This window comes from Pristiophorus japonicus, chromosome 10, assembly GCF_044704955.1.
Source record: "Pristiophorus japonicus isolate sPriJap1 chromosome 10, sPriJap1.hap1, whole genome shotgun sequence".
Taxonomy (NCBI): domain Eukaryota; kingdom Metazoa; phylum Chordata; class Chondrichthyes; family Pristiophoridae; genus Pristiophorus; species Pristiophorus japonicus.
This window is the reverse complement of record NC_091986.1, coordinates 54735010-54758592: the sequence shown is the minus strand read 5'-3', so window position 1 is coordinate 54758592 and position 23583 is coordinate 54735010. Positions and strand designations below refer to the sequence as shown.

The 23583-nt window shown below is 45.0% G+C and overlaps 1 protein-coding gene across 1 annotated transcript in view; it reads right to left on the bottom strand.

Annotated features, from left to right (window-relative positions):
• Window positions 1-9570: 9570 nt before the first annotated feature.
• myo16 (myosin XVI) overlaps window positions 9571-23583 on the bottom strand; it is a 1091439-nt gene continuing 1077426 nt past the window's right edge. The window contains exon 32 of the mRNA XM_070891428.1: window positions 9571-9854. Within this exon, the coding sequence (XP_070747529.1) occupies window positions 9664-9854 (191 nt within the window). The 3' untranslated portion in view covers window positions 9571-9663. The remainder of the gene's footprint in view (window positions 9855-23583) is intronic.

Genomic DNA, 23583 nt, shown 5'->3' with positions numbered 1-23583 from the left:
CTGACTTGGACCGATCCTGTTACTGCTTTCCAAATGCGCTGCAATTACATCTTTAACAATTGATTCCAACATTTTTCCCACCACCGATGTCAGGCTGACCGGTGTATAATTCCCTGTTTTCTCTCTCCCTCCTTTTTTAAAAAGTGGTTTTACATTAGCTACCCTCCAGTCCATAAGAACCGATCCAGAGTCTATAGAATGTTGAAAAATGACCACCAATGTATCCACTATTTCTAGGGCCACTTCCTTAAGTACTCTGGGATGCAAACTACCAAGCCCTGGGGATTTATCAGCCTTCAATCCAATCAATTTTCCTAATACAATTTGCTGATGAATAAGGATTTCCTTTCGTTCCTCCTTCTCGCTAGACCCTCGGTCCCCTAGTATTTCCAGAAGGTTATTTTTGTCTTCCTTCGTGAAGACAGAACCAAAGTATTTGTTCAATTGGTCTACCATTTCTTTGTTCCCCATTATAATTTCACCTGATTCTGACGGTAAGGGCCCTACATTTGTCTTCACTAGTCTTTTTCTCTTCACATATCTGTAGAAGCTTTTGCAGTCAGTTTTTTATGTTCCCTGCAAGCTTCCTCTCATATTCTATTTTCCCCCTCCTAATTAAACCCTTTGTCCTCCTCCGCTGAATTCTAAATTTCTCCCAGTCCTCAGGTTTGCTGCTTTATTTGGCCAATTTATATGCCTCTTCCTTGGATTTAACACTATCCTTAATTTCCCTTGTTAGCCACGGTTGAGCCACCTTCCCCATTTAATGTTTACGCCAGACATGGATGTACAATTGTTGAAGTTCATCCATGTGATCTTTAAATGTTTGCCATTGCCTGGATACCATCAACCTTTTAAGTTTCATTTGCCAGTCTATCCTAGCCAAATCACGTCTCATACCATCGAAGTCACCTTTCTTTAAGTTCAGGACTCTAGTCTCTGAATTAACTGTGTCACTCTCCATCTTAATGAAGAATTCTACCATATTATGGTCACTCTTCCCCAAGGGACCTCACACAACAAGATTGCGAATTAGTCCTCTCTCATTACACAACACCCAGTCTAGGATGGCCAGCTCTCTCGTTGGTTCCTCGACATATTACTCTAGAAAACCATCCCTTATACTCCCCAGGAAATCCTCCTCCACCATATTGGTATCAGTTTGTTTAGCCCGATCTATATGTAGATTAAAATCACCCATGATGACTGCTGTATCTTCATTGCACGCATCCCTAATTTCCTGTTTGATGCCATCCCCAACCTCACTATGACTGTTTGGTGGTTTGTACACAGCGCCCACTAGCGTTTTCTGCCCTTTGATGTTCCGCAGCTGTGCCCATACAGATTCCACCTCATCCACGCTAATGTCCTTCCTTACTATTGCGTTAATCTCCTCTTTAACCAGCAACGCTACCCCACCTCCTTTTCCTTTCAGTCTATCTTTCCTGAATATTGAATACCCTTGGATGTTGAGTATCCAGCTTTAGTCACCCTGGAGCCATGTCTCTGTAATCCTAATTACATCATATCCGTTAACAGCTACCTGTGCAGTTAATTCATCCACCTGATCACAAATGCTCCTCACATTGAGACACAGAGCCTTCAGGCTTGTTTTTCGAATACTCTTTGTCCTTTTTAGCATTATGTTGTAATGTGGTCTTTTTTGATTTTTGTCTTTGATTTTTCTGCCCTTCACTTTTACTTTTCTCCTTTATACCGTTTGCTTCTGACCCCATTTTACTTCCCTCTGTCTCCCTGCATAGGTTCCCATCCCCCTGCCCTATTAGTTAAAATCCTCTCCAACAGCACTAGCAAATACTCCCCCTAGAACATTGGTTCCAGTCCTGCCCAGGTGCAGACTGTCCGGTTTGCACTTGTCCCATCTCCCCCAGAACCGGTTCCAATGTCCCAGGAATTTGAATCCCTCCCTCTTGCACCATTCCTCAAGCCACATATTCATCTTAACTATCCTCCTATTTCTACTCTGACTAGCATGTGGCACTGGTTGCAATTCTGCGATTACTACCTTTGAGGTCCTACTTTTTAATTTAACTCCGAGCTGCCTAAATTCAGCTTGTAGGACCTCATCCCACTTTTTATCCATATCATTGGTACCTATATGCACCATGATAACTGGCTGTTCACCCTCCCCCTGCAGAATGTCCTGCAGCTGCTCTGAGATATCCTTGACCCTTGCACCAGGGAGGCAACATACCATCGTGGAGTCTCGATTGCGGCCACGGAAACGCCTATCTATTCCCTTTACAATAGAATCCCCTACCACTATAGCTCTCCCACTCTTTTTCCTGCCCTCCTGCGAGCAGAGCCACCCATGGTGCCATGAACTTGGCTGCTGCTGCCTTTCCCTGATTGGCCATCTCCCCCAATAGTACCCAAGGTGGTATATCTGTTTTGGAGGGAGATGACCGCAGGGAACCCCTGCACTACCTTCCTTCCACTGCTCTCATTCTTCTGAACTCCAATGTGTATAGGCACAACCTACTCAACCTATCTTCATAAGTCAACCCCCTCATCTCTGAAATCAACCTAATGAACCTTCTCTGAACAGCCTCCAATGCAAGTTTATCCTTACATAAATATGAAGACTAAAACTGTATGCAGTACTCTAGATGTAGCATCACCAATACCCTGTTCAGTTGTAGCAGGCCTTCTCTGCTTTTATACTCTATTCCCCTCGCAATAAAGGGCAACATTCCATTTGCCTTCCTGATTACTTGCTGTACCTGCATACTAACTTTTTGTGTTTCATGCACAAGGAACTTCTTCTGGAACAACAGGAAGCACTGGGTCTCTGCCGCGGTCTTGAGTCTCCCGCTTGAGGAGGGCGGTCAGTCGTTGGTGTGCGTCAGCGCCCAGCTCGCGACTTTCCGTCTTCAGACCCTGCAGAGATACCTTTACGTCGAGCCCCCTCCTAGGTGGTGTGCTCTGGCGAGGTATTTCTTCTGCCAGCAGCGCGACCTCAATTATGACACGCAGCTCCTGTTTGTGAACTTGGGGGGTGCCAGGACCACCCTCCGGGAGCTGCCTGTCTTTTACAGGGAACTCATCAGGGTCTGGAACAAAGTCTCCACCAAGCGCAGCTCTCCGCCGGCTGGCGTGGCGGCCGTCCTGCAGGAACCGCTGCTCGAGAATCCGTACCTCCACGGCCGAGGTTTTATGTGGCGGTCGGAAGAGAGGGCTGTGGCTGGTGAGGTGACCAGGGTCAGGGACCTGCTCGATGGCGGAGGAGCGGGCTGGATGGCGCCAGACACGCTGGCGCGGCGCCTAAACTCTGCCAACGTCCGCCACGCGGCCGATGCCATCGAGTCGCTAAAAACAGCTCTGGGCCCTGACTCCGTTAGGTGCATCGAGGAGGCTCAAGCACGTGGGGAGATCCCGTCCGAACTGACCCCCGTCCGGACGGAATTCCTCATCGGCGCCAAACCCCGGAACCTCCCTCGGGGGCCGGCGCCTCACAACTTGAGCCGCCTCGGGGAAATCCCCTCCGTGCCTTTCAGTTCCGCGCGGAGGGGTTTCCTGTACGGGCTGCTCCTGCACACCCTCAACTTTGCCATCCTCGCCGGCCGTCCGGACACGCCATGGCGTACCATCTTGCCCTCCGGAGGAGGCGGGGGTCCCCGATGGAGGGAACTCTACGCAGGGGTCCTCCCACTATTCATCGGGGACTTGGCCTGGAGGGTGGTGCACGGAGCAGTGCCGTGCAATAAATTTTTAAGCCGGTTCACGGACTCCCAGGCCGCCTGCAATTTCTGCGGTCTGGAGGAGTCCGTGTTCCATGTTTTTATGGAGTGCACAAGGTTGCAGCCCCTGTTCCATTATTTGAAGGGGCTGCTCCTGAAATTCTGGCTGCACTTCAGTCCCACTCTCCTGATCTTTGGGCACCCTGTGCGGAGGGGAGCGGGTAGGTCCGAAGGCCTCCTCGTAGGACTGCTCCTGGGCACGGCCAAGGGTGCCATCAGCTGGTCCAGGCAGCGGGCGGTCGAGGGGGTCGTTCAACCTGACTGCCTGCCTCTCTTCCGCTCTTACATCCGGTCCAGGGTGTCCTTGGAGATGGAGCACGCGGTGTCCACCGGTACGCTCGCGGCCTTCCGCGAGAGGTGGGCACCGGAGGGACTGGAGTGCATCATCACGCCCGGCAACCAAATTTTAATTTGATTTTACGTTTTAAAGTTTAATTTGTTTTCATTGCCGGTGCTTTTAGTGTCCCCCTCCCCTTTTATAGGGGGCACTGGAAAAATTTGATTTTAGCGCCCCAAAAGAACCAAAAAAAAAAAAAGAAAAAAAAGGGGCCTTGAAAATGTCTGCTGTGTCACCCAGGTCGGGTGGCATGGTTTTAATGTTTATGTTTTTGCAGGTAAACTCAAAAGAGTTTCATGCACAAGGATCCCCAGGTCCCTCTGTACTGCAGCACTTTGTAATTTTTCTCCATTTAAATTATAATTTGCTTTTCTACTTTTACTACCAAAGTGGATAATCTCACATTTTTCCACATTATACTCCATCTGCCAATTTTCTGCCCACTCACTTAGCCTGTCTATATCTTTTTACCGATTTTTTTGTGTCCTCCTCACAATTTGCTTTCCCACCCATCTTTGTATTATCAGCAAACTTGCTTACATTACACTCAGTCCCTTCATCCAAGTCATTAATATAGATTGATAATAGTTGAAGTTCCAGCACCGATCTCCACGGCACCCCACTAGTTACTGTTTGCCAACCAGAAAATGACCCATTTATTCTGACTCTCTGTTTTCTGTTCATTAGCCAACCCTCTATCATGCTAATATATTACTCCCAATCCCGTGAACTTTTACCTTTTACAGTAACCTTTTATGTGGCACCTTATCGAATGCCTCTGGAAATCCAAATACACCACATCCACTGGTTCCCCCTTATCCACCCTGCTCGTTACATCCTCAAAGATCTCCAGAAAATTTGTCAAACATGATTTCCATTTCATAAAACCATGCTGACTGATGTGTTAAAATGTAAATATGACAGTTTACTCAAAAATCAGACTATTTGATCCCAATCCCTATTTTGTTTGCATACAATATAGTAAAATAATAGTAAGATTTTCACTTTAAGATGCATAATCTTTAGCATTCTTTATAAAATTCTATTACAGTTTGTTGTGTATCTGCTGATGTATATTATTTTTATTAATGGTTTTAAAATAATTAAGACAACAGTATTTGATAGGTAATAAGTAAGTAAGATAGAACTGCATTTATATCGTGCTTTATCACATCACAAATTTTGGCCAGGACATTGCGAGAACTGCCCTGTTCTTTCATCGTGCCAGGGGATCATTTAGGTTCATCTAACAGACAGACTCAGTTTAATGTCTCACTGTTGCGGAGTTACTGCCTTTCTAGTGAGACATGTCAGCCTGGAGCAGTGTCAGCCTACATTACCTGCTCAAGACCTGGAGTAGGTCGTGAACCCACACCTACAAAGTGAGGCAGGAACGCTACCAATGGACACTCATGCACTAGCTTGAAGCTACATTGTGCAATATCGGTAACAAATGCATTGACACATTTGGATGAAATTCTTAAGTCACTAATTTCACAAATGCATTAAATATAAAAGGCAAATATTATCAATCAAATAGTGTAATTTGAAGTCACTGGAGATTTTTCTACAAATACAAATTAAAAAATGAAAAATATATTTCACCCATTGAGCTAGTTCTGTCTGTCCCTGACAATGGAGCAGTAGATATCAATTGATAGGCAATATGGGAGCAAGGAGCCTGCTCCCCCAAAACTAAATTTATTCAGTATTTCAAATCTTAAACAAATCAATATTCTGTTTTTCCTGCACAGACCATTGCTCTGGTTCTGCCCTGTTATTTCATGGCTTCAGTATAGAGATCGTGGGAGGAATTTGCTGAGTCCCCGTTACATTGGCGAGGCCTTGCCTACAATGGATAGTCTATCCTAAAACCATGGCTACACTGCCCGTGACTTCCCTTCCTTTGTGTTTCCCTTCAGCTAAACTTGGGGAAAGGCTTGTGTTCAATGTGGAAACTAACTGGTGAACAAAACCCAAATACACATCAGATATTCACACAGAACTGGAACTGATCTAGATACTGGAAATGCCTCGGATAAGGCAAATTACTTTAATTTAGGATTAAGTTAAAATTCCACCTTTAGAAGTCACAGTTGTTACAAATGATACATGAGCCATGAAAAGTGAAAGAGAAAAAGAATGAAAAAGACTCACATTTCTACAGTGCATTTCATGATTTCAAGATGTTCCAAAGCACTTTACAGCGAATGAAGTATTTTTGAAGTGTAGATACTGTTACAATGTAGGAAACGCGGAGGCCAATTTGTACACAGCAAGATCTCACAAGCAGCAATGAGTTAAATGACTACACCATCTGTTTTAGGTGATGGTTGAGGGATAAATGCTGGCCAGGATACCAGAAAAACTCCCCTGCACTTCTTCAAAGTAGTGTCGTGGGATCTTTTATGTTCACCTGAGAGGGCAGACTCGTACCCGAACAAAGGTATCTCCAACGGACTTTCATCGCAACAGTTTGGGGTTAGATTTGAACCTGGGTTCTAGAGGTGAAAGGTCAACATATAACACACTCAATTCCTAATCATTCAAAGCCTCTATGTTACAATGTGGCCATAAATGACTGAACAGCACAACTCTGCAACTTCCTTTCCTTTGTTTTTTTTGTGTTTTAAGAAATACACCTGCACTATGTAATAAACAATTTGTAATTTGAAATTCAGACCAGGGGAAGCAGTGTCATAACAAATAACATCTTCTATAACAGTCCAGAAACTGAAAAACCTATCCATTTAATTTCTTTGAATTGAATTGACAACAGAAATACACTGAAATATATTCTTTTTATTGAAAATGTAATTCATCAGAGATAAGACACTGATAGAAATTGTAGACCAGCATTTGATTAATAATATTACACTGGAAATTACAAAAGCAAGATGTTACTAAAATAAGCAAAGAATCAATATCAGTTTATTTGACTGCATAACCACATCACCCAGAAATGCAGTTTCCTGAAAGATAGATCCAGTCTGAAATGAAAAAAGCACCAAAAACAACATGAAAAAGAGGCAAGTATCCCCCAACATGTTACCATCAAACAGAGTTAAATTGTAAACATAACTTATGATACAACATAAATATCTTTGAACAATTTGTAAAGTTCACATTAAATTTTACTTGTGAAGATTTTTTGCACCGGAAGGGGTGAGGGTCGAAGGTGAAAAAAGCAGTTAGATCATTTTGGGGTGTAGTGTTGTTCTTTGTGTTATGTATGATCAACTGTTTAGGTGCATCAACTATGAACTGTTTTGGTTCATTGTCTTCTCAATCACTAGGCAGATAATGAACATGTTTCAGTATTACTATAATTCTGCTACACAATGTGAGTTCAGATACTGAATTTATGCACAGTAAAAGCTGTATGAGCCATAAAGTATTCCTGTGTGAAGCTAGGAAAAAAAGGGACACTAAATGGTGAAAATTCCCATTTTGCTTCCAGGGTCATTTTTGTTTCTCCCTCTCCAGATCATCCCATGAAATAAATCATAATTCAGCTCAGGTTCCAATGCTGCTCTTGATCCAGCAGCTCAGAAGTGAAGAGGAGAACCATAGTTCTCTTTCATGTTGTAAGGAAGCACCTTGTCTCCACTTGGCGTCTAGCATGGCATTTCGTCAATAGCAAGGCTGCATTGAAGACTTGGTGGGGCCTAAAGCCGTTAGCGTCCAACACCAGTTGGGATTCTAATGGCATGCAATGATGGCATGCCAGAACATTGAGGATTTAGAACCATCCTAAATTCATCCTCGGGCTCCATGGACTTAATTTAGGTAAGCTGCGGATCCCAATCATTAACATCAAACTTCAACGGTACCGAGGCCTGTGGGTATGTTCAGGGTGGGGGGCAGGGGGAGACAAAGGGAAAGGGGCAAAGGCAGGCCCCACAGAAGTAGGCAGTTGTTTTGTGCAACCAGGAGGAGCATTACATATCACAAAGTTTTGGTCTCTTTAAGGGGCTGCTCAGGCCCGGAAATACTAGTCGAAACTTGTGGAGAGCAAGAACTGACTAGTCTAAACAAATTTCGGAGTCCTGAAATGGGGATAGGTGCTCACTTTAATATTGAAATAAGGCTTGCACTCATTTCACGTGGCCACTAGGGATGCCTGAAGAAAGGCCCCAATGAATTTAGCAATGGCCCATACCCCCAAGCAGATCAAACACAGGCTTCTGCCCTGCTAAATTGATTATTGTTGTGTCTGTTTTGACTCCATTTTAATGATATTAAATAAAGGTGAAGAATGATGAGGATGGTCCAGCATGTTGGACCTCCAACTGACTACACTATCTCACCATGCAACTTCCTCACCATTATAATATGATCTTATTTTGACTACATGTTTAATGTAGGTTGTGTCAGACTTAATTTGTGAGGTACGATTGTCATTGATATGATCCTATATGGAAATAGAAATAAATTACACCATGGGATATTAGCGCAAGATCATTTAGCAGGTCCATCTGAAATTCATTTCTCTGGGATTTAAGTAGGAGTTAATCCCTTATTGCCTCTGAAAAAATAGAAAACTTAGGTAAAATTTTCAGAAAACTTCCCAGCGCAGTCAGAGCACAGATCGGAAAATCTGCAAGGAAATAAACATCATGAATCTGACGCGTTGACCTCAGTGTCTGATTCTCTGATCCATGTTCTTGTTGAGTGAGACTCCAAGCTGAGAGTTCAATCGTAATTCCTGAAAATTTACTTCACGGAGAGAGGGATCTGAGACAAATGTCATTGTATATTAGTATCTCATTGTGTAATTTCTAGTCCTTCACCTTTTACCTTTGTCCCTTTTTAAGATGCAACGAAGCTTGCAAAATCATATCAGTTCTTTTTTTCAAATCATATTTACATGAAACTGAAGTGAGCTTGCAAGCATAATTCATAAATTACTTTCCCCATTGAAATTTAAACATCCCTTGTTTTCATGTTATTTTGTGGATCACATATGTCAGTCGAAAGTAAACTGACTACAGGCCGACCCAAGTATCAAATCCAGTACAGAATCCAACATTTTGAATAGAAATGTTCAACTGAAGAGCACTGAGTGAATCAATTAGTGGAAGCCAACAAACTAGACAGAACCTATGTCCTCTTATCTATAAAGATGAATACATTATACTGTAAACAAGTTTTATGTTATATAATACACTTAATTAAGGTTTATAAAAGGCCCATACAAAGGGAATATGATAGCCTTCGGCTTTACAATTCCAAGTAATTCAGATTTTCATCCTTGAAAACTTTGCAACCTTTGAAAAAAAAATCAGGTTTCCTAATACAGTTTGTGCCAGTAAATCTTACAGCATGGTACTGGTCATCTGCTATTTTCCATTTGTCATTTGGAGGAATTCCAACCATTCAGGAATTCATGAGAGTCCTGAGTTCCTGTGTAAGATACGAGTGTTGCTGCTTGCAGGCCCTCAAGGATTTTACATGTTTAATGCTTGTGAAGATCATCGGATCTCGAGGATAGACAGCTAGAACATGTTTTTGTGGACAATAGTTTCATTTGCAAATATTCACTGCATGCACAGCTGTAACAGTTCACTGGTAAGTGAAATACAAATTACCATTCAACAGTTGATTCCCATTCTCCACTGCTGGAGCTGCAGTTACCACAGGAGACAGGCTGGTCACAGAGTTATTAGCGTTTCTATCCTGTGTCTCTGATATATTTCTTGTTCCACAGTTCTCTTCTCTGTTAGACAGACTCAGGCTCCCTTCGTTACTTGTGCCTAATAAAGAAAAATAAATAACAGTAAAGTGACTGAAAGCACATTTTCCATAAATGTCTCAATCTTACAAGCATTTTGGTGCTGAAAAATCAGAAAACGTAACCATGCCAACTCGTGCATAATTGCAAATTATATATGTGGTGTCAAGAAAATATGGTGGGTATCAACAGATAAATTGTAGACATGAGTTTCATAGAATCTATAGCACAGAAATAGGTCAGTCGCTCTTGTCTATGCTGGTGATTATTCTCCACATGAGCTTCCTCCCACTCTAATTACGTCTTCCCTTCCTGATTCCTCACCCCCGTGTTCCTATTCTGCCTGTTTCCTCATGAACAGAACAGAAGTTAAGCCTTTTAGGTAAAGCAGTAAAAACACAACAGGAGGGTTCTACACTACATTGGGGGAAAATTGGAGTTGGAGGCTTCCTTCAGGCGAATGCCTTCAACCGGAAATTTTTTAACAAAAATACCTGGTGGTCCCGGAGGAACGTAGGATTCCGGTCGGAGGTCTAGTTTCACAGTCCAGCACATGGGAACATGTCTTCCAGGTACATACTCATATCCTGAGATCACGTGGGCTGGGACCACCAATGAACATCTAGTATGGGAACTCTGTTTGTACGAGCTCCCATTACTATCAATGAGAATACCCCCAAAAAACATGAAACACAACACAATAAATAAAAAAAACACCTCACTTAAAATTAATTGAAATTGAATGCAATTAAATGTTTTAGAAAAAAAAAAATCATTTAAAAAAAAATGTGTTTTAATAGGGTTAAAAATAAACTTACTTTAATGGACAGAGTTTTTAATAAAAAAATTATTGATTACATTTAATTTTTCTATGTTTTAAAACTCTTATGCTGGTAAAAGTAGACTATACGCCTACTTTTACCAAGCGTAAGAGTTTGAAGGACGTTCGCTAAGCAAGAGTTGGGCAAATAGCCCAATCTCTGCCCCACAGATGTCCTTCCTGCAGGAATGTATGCGATCTGTCAAAATAAATTAAGACAGATCGTAAAAGTCGGTTGTCAGCGCATGCACATCGCGCGCCAAGACTGTCATTTGCGAGTATTCTTCGGGTGCATGCGCACATCATCCACACCTGGAGAGGCCGCAATTTTTGGCCCATTGTCTTCTTTTGTATTTTAATTAGATTTAAAATTTACAACAATGTGTCTGCCGTAGTTCAGTCGGTAGCTACCTCGCCTCTGATTCAGAGGTTGTGGGTTCAAGTCCCACTCTAGAGACTTGAGCACATGAATCTCGGTTGACAACTCCAGTGCTGTACTGAGGGTGTGTAACACTGTCGGAGGTGCTGTCTTTTGGATGAGACATTAAACCAATATGTCTGCCCTCTCAGGTGAACATAAAAGATCCCATGGCACTATTTCGAAGAGCAGGTGATTTATCCCTGGTATCCTGGCCAATATTTATTCCTCAATCAACATCATTAGAAAAGATTATCTGGTCATTATCACATTGCTGTTTGTGGGAGCTTGCTGTGTGAAAATTGACTGCTGTGTTTCCTATATTACAACAGTGAGTTGATCACTGCTGGGTGTACATGTGAGATTTGGTTGAGGACAAGATCAAGCATCCTGCAGTCAAATAGCCTTTTGATATAAGAACATAAGACCATTAGAAATAGGAACAGGCGTATGCCATTTGGCCCCTCGAGCCTGCTCCGCCATTCAACAAGATCATGGCTGATCTGATCATGGACTCAGCTCCACTTCCCTGCCCGCTCCCCATAACCCTTTACTCCTTTATCGCTCAAAAATCTGTCTATCTCCGCCTTAAATATATTCAATGACCCAGCCTCTACAGCTCTCTGGGGCAGAGAATTCCATAGGTTTACAACCCCCTGATATTCTTATTTTCATTGCAATTGTAAATGTGACCATCTGTATGTCCCATCCTGCAGAAAGACATCCTCTCTAAAAAGCTAGGTTTTCATCTTTACAGAGTAAGGTGGCACATAATAAAAGAGAAAAAACTCAAACAGGAGGAGCCCCAGCAAATCTGCACCCCATTGACACCCTTGGAAGAGAGGGTCACTGCTTTGATGGGTCCTGCCTGGAGAAAAGCAATCACCACTGCACAAGCTGGGCCCACACTCGAGGGAGAGGGTAAGTCCTGCAAATGCCACAGTCTGGCTTTGCTAAATGTTAATTACTATGCGGGCTAGCCATTCTTCGGTTCATGGGGATGGCTCTGTCAGTTATGCTTCAGTTGATGAAAAGTGCTCTCATTCATCGTGGTCCTTCAAATCAGCCTGCTGCCTTGCCTGCGCTGTGTGAGCCTACTCATGCCACCCACCCTGCCCCCTCCTCTGCTGCTAACCATTTGTCTATTCTGTTATATTTTGCAGAACTTGAGAACTTCTGACGATACTGAAGATTCAGATGCGGACGAGCCTGAAGAGGAGAACATCTTGGAATCCAACCCTTCAGACCAAGAACTTGGGGGTGAGGGTGAGGGGGAGGGGATGGAGCTGCATGAAGCCCCCACAATTTTACTGACTTTGGTGGCGGTACCGCTCATTGTGGTGACAACCCATTCTATGACTAGTGGTTTGCGTGCTGATGGGACATTCCATGTTTTCCCACCTTCCGAAGTTGCGGGTCACAGAGGTGTGGTGCAGCGAGGCACACCCAGGGCCCCACCTTCCAAGGTTGCGGGTCCAAATGGTGGAGTGCAACAAGGCTCACTCAGGGCCCCACCATCCCAGGCTGCGGGTCCCAGTGGTGGGGTGCGAGCCACACCCGTGGGGACAAGGGGAAGGAGAGCTCGACCACACTCTCCTGAGATGCAGGATCTAACAGATGTGGTTCAGATGATGTCATTGTGTGTGGAGAGTATTGACCTTACACAATTATTCATGGACGCCATCAGTGGGGTGAGTGATGAGGTAGTGGGACTATCGGGAGAAGTAACAGCAATGACATGAGAAATGGGAACGATATCTGGGACCATCAATGAGGGAATAGTGGCCATGAGGGAGGGAATGTCAGAGGCAGTGACCATGAGGGAGGGAATGTTGCAGGTCGTTGAGACACTGTCAGGGCGCATGAGGGACGGCATGTTGGAGTTAGCTGCTGCAATAAGGGAACAGGCCTGGACCCTGAGCCCATTGACAGAATTAACTGCCACTCCCACTCCAATCCCCACACCAGCCTTTGAAGAGCCCAAAGCCGGGCCCCCCAACTTGCCGCCTGCCGTCGACGCCAACTTCCACCCCCCCCGCCCCCCGCCGCCCCAAGAGGTGCGCAGTACCTGAGATCTTAGAAGGAATAAGCTTGGTACCAAGCGCAGGAATACTGCGCCACCGCCTGTGGGCAGGGGAGGTGGAGTGTACAAGACCGAGCGCAGTGGGCGGTCTTAGGATAAGGTGGAGGAGAGATGGGTGGGTGTAGCCTTTATTTGCTGATGTTATTATTGTTATTATTATTGCTACTGTTGTAACTGTTCTCAAATTAGAAGTTTTTGTAAGTTTCTAAGTTGTAAGTAAATTTATAAGTTTAAAAGTTTTTAAGTGATCTTAAAGAGTGACCTTAAAGTAAAGTTTGATACAAGAATAATTTTGTTAAAGTTAAGTGAAGTACAAAGGAACTGTTTGTTAAACTTTTGAATAAAATATATTTTACATTAAAACTGAATAATTTCCATTATTTGTTCCATTCTTAATACAACTTTAGAAGTCAACAAGAATCATTTCCATTATTTGTTTGATTTCAAACAACTTTTGAAGTAAACAAGAATAATTTCCATCATTTGTTCCATTAACACAACACAACATTACGGAACAGCTCCAAACTGTAAACATGGTCCATGTGGAATAGTTGTCGCTGAGCCCTGAGGCAGCAGTAAAGCGTTCACGGATGAATTCCTGGCATAAGGCTCGAGCAATCGTTAAAGGGGCACGATGGCCCGCCCTCCTCAGGCATCGTGCTCCGGCCTCAGGCACTTGCATGGCTTCCTCATCCTTGTCGTCCTCCTCCTGCGTGTCATCTGCGTCATCCGCATCATTATCATCAGCCACTCTCACCACAGGTTGATCTTCCACTACCAGGTGCTGCTGCCTCATGATGGCTAAGTTATGCAGCATGCAGCACACAACAGTGAACTGACCGACAATCTCAGGGGAGTACAGAAAGTAGTCTCTGGAACGGTCCAGGCATCGGAAAAGCTGTTTCAAGATGCCAATGGTCCTCTCTATGATGCTGCGCGTCGCAATGTGCAACATGTTGTATTCACAATCAGCTTCTGTCCAGGTTACACGTATGGGGTGCCATGAGCCAGGTGGCGAGGCCGTATCCTTTGTTTCCCAGTAGCCAGCTTTGCCCTTCCGGCTGCTGCTGAAACATGGCAGATATAACACTGTCGCACAGTATGAACGCATCATGGGTGCCCTCATCGACTGACATGATATGATACACACGAGCTGTACATTAATGGAGTGGAAGCCTTTTCTGTTCCTGTTCTTCTCAGAATCCTCCAAAGGTGCTCGCAAGGCGATGTGGGTACAATCAATGCAGCCCTGTACTTTTGGGAAGCCAGCAATCTTGGAGAAGCCCACAGTCCTGTCAAGGATTGCTAGGGCGGTCAAGGGGAACCTTATGAAGTAATTCCTCCGTGCATATAGTGCAGCTGTCACCTGGTGAATGTAGACATGTTGAGAGATGGTGCACACATCCCCAGTTGTAGCTTGAAACAAGCCGGAGACATAGAATGAAAGTGCAGCTGTAACCTTCACTTCAACTGAGAAAGCAGTCCAGGTTGCAGATCTTCTTTGACCAACTCACAGATCTCAGTTATAACTTCTTTGCAGAAACGCAGCCTTCTGACACAGTCTGCATCATTCAGGTGGAGATGGGTAATGCCTCTTGCCCAGCACCCTATAGGCTCTGATGATCCTGATGCGATGATGTTGAATCAATTGTCTCCTACGTAGCACCATGATGCAGAAGGCTCGCACAAGGTATGGCATTGTCAGTATTGCCCCCATACTTAAATTTTATCTTTGAAATAAGCTCAAAATGGCAGGAAAGCAGGCAGGACAGGTTCACAGTTCTCGCTCCCCAAGGTCTGCATGGATGGACTACAGCCAAGTTTGATACGTCCTTACTGCACAGTATAAATGCACACGAGGCCCATGCTTGAGAGAAGGTCAGTCTGTGACCTGTCCTTTATTCCTTAGCACTCAAGTGATGAAGGTGGGTGGAGCTTCCCCTTTTTTCCCTGAAGGTCCAGGTTAGAAGTGTCTCCCACCTAGTGGTCAGTGTTCTCACGGTGTACAACTTAGGTCAGTTTATACATGGGTTACAATGCTGGTTGAATACATGACAAAGTTCTTGTGACTTCTCCTCTCTCTCCCCCCTCTTAACTAATTGCAGTCTTGTAACTTCTGTCCTTCTCTTTCTCTCCCCTACCCCCCTACCCTCCCCGCTACCTCCCCACTCATTGCAGTCTTCAGAAGCCTTCCGATCAGCACCTCGTTCCCTGGGCTCAAAGCCTTCCGATTAGCACCTTACTCTCTCTCTCTCTCTCCTCCACTACACCACCGCCCCACAGCCTGTTTTCCAGCCGAGCCCCGAGCCCCCGTGTCCGAGCACGGGGTCAATTCTGCTGGCCAAAGCTACAACCCTCCAGCCCTGCTTCAAGGTGGTGGTGTGTGAGTGAGTAAAAAACAGATAAAACTTCTGAAATCCAACAAACTTTCATTTACTACGTTGGCAGGTAAAAAATGTTGAACTTTATTATTGATTTTTACAGTGTTCTTGACTCCCTCCAAAATCTTCGATTAAAAACAATGGAGTCTTTCATTACCGATTTCTCAATGTGCGCTGGTTTGCTTAACTGCCCAGAAGGTTTTTCGGGATTGGCCAGATAAGCTGACCTTGGAGGAAAAAATGTTGGCAAAACTGCGAAAAATTATAAAAACCGGCGTCAAAATGACGTAAAAAAAAACTGGCCTAAAAAATTCATAACTAAGTCAGTTACGCTGGCACAGATCGCAGGGGGAAACTTTGAAAAAAATAAATACACCAAAAAAAAACATGCGCGTCAAAAAAACAGCGCAAATGACCTGGGAAAATTGAGTGCTAAGAAACTACTGAACCTCATTGAAAATAATTTCCAGGGAATAAAGGGACCAATAACACAGTCTCAGCATGGTAGCAGTGGGCATGCTGCTTCTTGGGAACTGTGTACACCTGCAGGGGTATCTGTTGACCTTGCACTATAATGCAACATCAGTTCCATTGCATAATATCGCAGCCCCCCCATGCATACAGCACATGAAGTAAAGGGATATCTCATCTGGCAGCAGCACTTCTTAAAGGGCTGCTGTTTGCCTTAAAGATATTCTGCTACTGAGTGGTAGAAATGCTTGGAACACGATCAGGAAGACAAATGATTCACTTTTAGGAGGCAGCTTTGGAAGTCCTGCTGCAAGAGGTGCTGGAAAGAAAGGAGGGCATTTTTGAAAGGGAGGATCACCCCCACTGTACCCTCCCTCCAAAGAATAACATATCAATAGCCAAGGATGGGGGTGATTGACAGAATGAATGCTGTCTCATCTGTGACCAGATCTTGGGAGCAGAAGAAATGTTCTGGTCTCTAAAAGGTTGCTAATGATTTGCTTGGTGTTAGCTTATAATGAATCTTAATGGCACTTCACTTCTTCACTTAGTGGAGTGTCACAAAGGGAGAATGCACAACATTCTGCCAACTTTTCACCTACTTCACAAATGCATGGTCATGCCTATGTTTTAGTACCACCCTCTGTATTGCTGCAATGCAAATACATTTACTCTGTGGCCAATTTAAATATGACAAAGAACAAACACCAAGCACATGGCCAGCATAAAGGATCTGTATGCTGCATGTTCAGAGACTCACATAAGGTGGTTGATGACCATAGCCCTCTTCCATCGAAGGTCGATATGGATTCTCTTCTTCTTCACCTATTCCATGGTATTGGCCCTTTCAGGGTGAAATCATGTACTGCATCCCTCTTCTGATTCCTCCAGAACCAGCAGATAAAGCAGGAAACTCAGCAGGATAAACTTAAATCCTATTTAGTTGGAGCTTAATTATAGTTCCCCTGGCTAAAATCCACATACTTGGTGCAGCTTTAAGAAGATGCAATTAGTTGAGAAACCCAAGGGCAGATTGAAATAAACAATGAAGCTGCTGGGTCAACACAGTTACTTGAGGCAACCATCAAGCAGACAACCTCTTTAAAGAACAAGAACCAAATGGTCAAACAGATTAACTTTTCAGTGTCTATTTCATACGGGTACTGAATTCTAGCAGACTGTTCACACAGTGAGACTGCATTATGAGGCATGAACCTCATCAATTATTCTATTTTAAGACGTTAATAAGCCTAGGATATGCCTGGTACGTGGGTCATCAACCCCACAACCTACTTCCCCACTGCATTATCTCACACTACAGCTGCCCTCAGTGCCCAATAATATGGATTATGTGTGTTTGTTGTGCATCAGCACTACAAAAAACGACATTACTGCCCCAGAGAGCAGTCATGTTCTCCATTTCTAACATCCTGTAGGATCTCATCCATACATGTAGAATATTGTGGCCACTAAAGTAGGGATCTGCTAGTTTTACTAGTGTTAACAACAGTGATGTTACAATAATAAATATCCCTGCTGTTTTAGATGCAATATCTCTGCAGATAAATTGTATATAATTCTTACAATCATTGAGAGGTATTGATTGACAGGATGCCAAGCAGCTTCCGTCGAAAACAACAAAATGCAATGTACAATAAAAGGAATGAAATTTTATCTTAATGAACCTGGAATCATTCTATATTCCTTGCTCTGGCTCAGAGCCACAATGGTATCTTTAAGTTTCACGTTGGTCTTACAATGAGTGACTACCTCTTGGGGCAATTGGGGGCAGAAAGGAATTTCTGCCACACCATCGTCCTCGACCTCGTCCTAAACCCTGGGATCATGGGATATTAGCATGTTTTGGCGGGTACCCACACCATTTTAGCACTCTTGGAGTGTCTGCCTTTGCTGGGGATGGAGAGGAGGAAAGGGATGTCGCTGTAGTAACTCACCGCATCAGAAGTGACAGCCGAAGATCTTTGGGGAAATGTTTTATTTTGAATTTGCTGCTTTCTCAACAACAATAGATTGCTCTGCCAGCATTTAAACTGGTCTTTAAAGGAAAAACAGGGCCACATTTCTGCCTGCATCAGCCTCTGACACTTTAATGCTCCTGCTTCATCAGTACTCAGGACCAGTGAGTTGAACATCATAGGAAGGAACATAGGAAAAGAAGTAGGCCATTCAGCCCCTTGAGCCTGTTCCACCATTCAATTAGATCATGGCTGATCTGTATCTTAACTCCATCTACCAGCCTTGGTTCTGTAATCCTTAATACCCTTGCATAACAAAAATCTATCAATCTCAGTTTTGACATTTTCAATTGATCTAGCCGCAACAGCTTTTTGGGAGAAAAGGGTTCCAGACTGCCACTATCCTTTGTGTTTCAAGAGCACTCTCAAAGCTTCCTTGATAAAGTGCAACATCCCCACCGACATTTGGGAATCCCTGGCCCAAGACCACCCTAAGTGGAGGAAGAGCATCCGGGAGGGCGCAGAGCACCTCAACTCTCGTCGCCGAGAGCATGCAGAAAACAACCGCAGACAATGGAACGAGCGTGCGGCAAACCAGGCTCCCCACCCACCCTTTCCTTCAACTACTGTCTTCCCCACCTGTGACAGAGATGGAATTCCCGCATTGGACTGTACAGCCACCTGAAAACTCACTTTTAGAGTGGAAGCAAGTCTTCCTCGATTTTGGGGGACTGCCTATGATGATGATGATGGCCCTTTGTGTGAAGAAGTGCTTCCTGACATTATCCCTGAATGGCCGAGCTGTAATTTTAAGATTATGTGCCCTTGTTCTGATCTCCCCTAGTGTTAGTAGTTTCTCTCCATCCACCCTATCAACTCCTTTAATCATCAAAAGTTCATCCCACTGATTGCAATTCTACAACACTTTCTGGAGGTGCCTGTGGTTTGGATGCTGGATGGGGACAATTCTCGATGTATGCTGCCGACACAGAAAGCTCTGCACCAGGAAAACTGAAGACAAAATTTGCATCTTTAGTAATGTACAAATACTCCATTTACCAGAACAAATTACTTATGTTTAAAATATAGCATCAATAAATCATAGTCGTACTTTGGATATATTGGCCCGGAATTTGTGGTCAGGATAATAGCGAGCTGGCAGCGTTTGCCGTCATTCCACCTTTGAAACTGACCGCAGCTTTCAGATTTGGCGCATGTGCAGGCACGTGCAGAAATCACAAAGTTGCAGACTGTCAATGACAGCTCCGAAACAACCTGCACCGTGCCTCCCCATCCCCACCCACAAAGTCAGCAATCTGTGTAATTAGCCAAACTAGGGAAACTGATGACAACTTTGGCTTTTCCACAGTAAGTATCCTGTTAAATTCCCCACTAAAAGTTAGGCCCAAAGGGATTAGGTGTAACTGGGGTTTTAACAGCGTTATTACTGCTAAACTAAGGTTAAGGGCCTAGAAAACGAATTTTAATTTTGTGCAGTGTGAAATGTATCCACTGTAATAAAAATTAAATGAGAGTTGCCGGTGTCACCGTGGCCTTGGGTTAACGGCCTCTGAAAATGGATGAAGCGCTACAAGAGAAAAATTAGCACTGGGGCTGTTGTGTATAGAGAAAGAGTCAGACTAAATACTGTCAACTCAAAGTAAAGTGTGACCTTAAGTCTTTTATTGCAGGTCTCCAGAGTGCCTCTCCAACCTGTGAAGCCTTCTTAAATACCTGTGCTCCCAAGGGATTATGGGGTCCCTTGGGACTCCGGGGAATGAGTCCTCTGGTGGCTGTACAGAGTAAATACAAGTCCACATATATAACAACATTCCCCCCCAAAGTCAATAGTGTAACTATTTACAATGTGAGTCGAGCTGGGGCCCTTCTTGCCCTGGTTGATCGTTTCGGTGTGAAAGCTGGTGTTGTTGAATCATTTGTTGGGCCCTCGCTGGGCTGCAGTGCAGCTGGCCTTGGTGGGCTGCCTGGTGTGTTGGGCCCTGCAGGGCTGCTGTGGATGATGGGTTCTGCTTCATGGTCAACCGTGGTGTCGGTTGCCACTGGTGTGTGTGTTGGTGGATCAGAAAAGGTAGAATCCAAGGTGTGTTGCTCAGGGTAGTCCGTGAATCTGAGTTTGATTTGGTCCAAGTGTTTCCGGTGAATGAGTCCATTTGAAAGTTTGACCCGAAACACCCTGCTCCCCTCTTTGGCCACAACAGTGCTGGGAAGCCACTTGGGACCTTGTCCATAATTTAATACAAGTACAGGATCATTGACTTCAATCTCGCGTGACACATTTGCGCTATCATGGTATGCACTTTGTTGAAGCCGCCTGCTCTCTACCTGTTCATGTAGATCAGGGTGAACTAACGAGAGCCTTGTCTTAAGTGCTCTTTTCATGAGCAGTTCAGCAGGTGGGATCCCAGTGAGTGAGTATAGTCTCGTGCGGTAGCTAAGCAGGATTCGGGATAGGCGAGTCTGCAGTGAGCCTTCAGTTATCCTCTTCAAGCCTTGCTTGATGGTTTGCACTGCTCTCTCTGCCTGACCATTGGACACTGGTTTAAACGGGGCAGATGTGACCTGTTTGATCCCGTTACAGGTCATGAATTTTTTGAACTCAGCACTGGTAAAACATGGCCCGTTGTCGCTCACCAGGACTTTAGGTAAGCCGTGTGTGGCAAACATGGCCCGCAGGCTTTCAGTGGTGGCAGCGGACATGCTAGCCAACATTATCTCACGTTCAATCCACTTGGAGTACGCGTCTACAATCACAAGGAACATTTTACCCAAGAACGGGCCTGCATAGTCGACGTGTACCCATAAAATTAGCGGCGCTTCCCTGGGTGCATTGCTTAAATGTAAGCATGTATTACATCTGTGAACGCAGGACTCTAAGTCCACATCGATACCGGGCCAGCACACGTGGAATCTGGCTATCGCTTTCATCATTACGATGCCTGGGTGGGTACTGTGGAGGTCATTGATGAAGGTGTCTCTGCCCTTCTTGGGGATCACTACTCGATTGCCCCACAGAAGGCAGTGTGCTTATATAGACATTTCATCTTTGCGCCGCTGGAACGGCTTTATCTCTTCTTGCATTTCCACTGGGACACTGGGCCAGCTCCCGTGAAGCACACAGCTTTTGACTAGAGATAATAAGGGGTCCTGTCTTGTCCATGTTTTGATCTGCCAGGCAGTGACGGATGATTGCTCACTCTCAAATGCTTCCATGACCATGGCTAGATCTGCGGGCTGCACTATTTCCACCCCCGTGGTGGCCAATGGCAGCCTACTGAGAGCATCGGCGCAGTTTTCTGTGCCTGGCCGGTGGCGGATGGCGTAGTTGTATGCGGACAACGTGAGCGCCCATCTCTGGATGAGGGCCGATGCATTGGTATTTCTCCCTCACAAGGATATAAGTGGCTTATGGTCAGTTTACAATTCGAATTTTAGCCCAAACAGGTATTGATGCATTTTCTTTACCCCATAGACACACGCTAATGCTTCTTTTTCAATTATGCTGTAGGCTCTCTTGGCCTTAGACAGACTCCTGGAAGCATAAGCAACTGGTTGCAGTTTCCCGAAATCATTAACTTGTTGCAATACACACCCGATGCCATATGACGACGCATCACATGCTAGTATCAAACGCTTACATGGATCATACAACACAAGCAATTTGTTTGAGCATAACAATTTTCTCGCTTTAACAGAGGTATTTTCTTGGCTTTTGCCCCAAACCCATTCGCCCCCTTTTCGTAGTAAGACATGTAGTGGTTCTAGCAGAGTGCTGAGACACGGTAATAAGTTACCAAAGTAGTTCAAGAGTCTCAGAAACGACTGCAGCTCCATCACGTTCTGTGGCCTTGGTGCATTCTCGATTGCCTCCGTCTTCGCGTTGGTGGGCCTGATGCCATCTGCCGCAATCCTCCTTCCCAGGAACTCCACTTCAGGCACCAGGAAAACGCACTTCGAGCATTTTAACCTGAGCCCCACGCGGCTGAGTCGACTAAGAACCTCCTCCAGGTTCTGCAGGTGCTCAACTGTGTTCTGACCTATGACCAAGATGTTGTCCTGGAAGACCACGGTGTGCGGGACCGACTTCAGTAAACTTTCCATGTTTCTCTGGAATATCGCTACCGCTGATCGGATTCCAAACGGACATCTGTTATAAACAAAAGGACCTTTGTGCATGTTGATGCAGGAACTGGACGGCCTTCGATGATTCCTCCAGTTCCTGCGTCATGTAGGCTGAAGTCAGATCCAGCTTCATGAATGTCTTTCCTCCCACCAGCGTTGCAAAGAGGTCGTCGGCTTTTGGTAGTGGGTATTGGTCCTGCAGGGAGAAACGATTGATAGTTACTTTGTAATCGCCACAGATTCTGACGGTGCCGTCTCCATTGAGGACTGGGACAATAGGACTGACCCACTCGCTGAACTCGATCGGTGAAATGATGCCCTCTCGTTGCAGCCGGTCTAGCTCGATCTCTACCCTTTCTCTCATCATGTACGTTACTGCTCTCGCCTTGTGATGGATGGGTTGCGCGCTCAGAATTAGGTGGATCTGCACTTTTGCTCCTTGGAATTTCCCGATGCCTGGATCGAACTGCGAAGGAAATTTGTTTAAGACCCGGGCACACGAAGTGTCGTCAGCAGGCAATAGCGCTCAGACGTCGTCCCAGTTCCAGCGTATCTTTCCCAGCCAGCTCCTGCCGAGCAGCATGGGACCATCACCCGGTACCACCCAGAGTGGTAGCTTGTGCACCGCTCCATCGTAGGAGACCTTTACAGTAGCACTGCCGATTACAGGAATCAGTTCTTTAGTGTAAGTTCTTAGACTCGTGCGAATTGGAGTTAAGACTGGCCTTGAGGCCTTGTTGCACCACAACCTTTCGAAAGTCTTTTTGCCCATGATGGACTGGCTCACGCCCGTGTCCAGCTCCATTGACACTGGGAGTCCATTTAGTTCAACATTAAACATTATCGGGGGACAATTCGTGGTGAATGTGTGCACCCCATGTACCTCTGCCTCCTCTATCTGAGGCTCTGGTTCGTAATGAACCTCCGTGGATCTGTCCTCCTCTGCAACGTGGTGGTTTGCAGATTTAACAGGCTCAGCAGCTCGCCTGCACACTCGTTGGAGGTGTACCATTGTTCCACAGCCCTTGCCAACGTAATCTTTGAATCGGCATGAATAGAAACGATGATCACCCCCGCAGCGCCAACAAAGTGTTAATGGCCTTGCATTCATCATCCTTGATGGTGGACTCTGAGACATCTGCGGATGTGCAGCTGCAGGTATGTGTGACCTGCCCTGTACGTTACAATTCGAAAACAACATCACTTTGTTCACAGTACTTGTAGCAGCACTTGTGCGCTGAGAGATTTGCTTAGTTTTGTCCCACAACCGCTTAGAGCAGCGACGGACAGGCGGCGGTCCACCCAGAACCCTGTCTCTGACAGACCTGGAGGAATGAGTGGCTGGCCTGATCGGTGCCTCAGGGAAGGCAACTGCCCACGGGGGTGCCGAGACCCCGTTTGAAATTAAGGGTAAGTTCTGCAAAATCCCCGGGCTGGCTTGGGGCAATGTGATGTAGTGTCT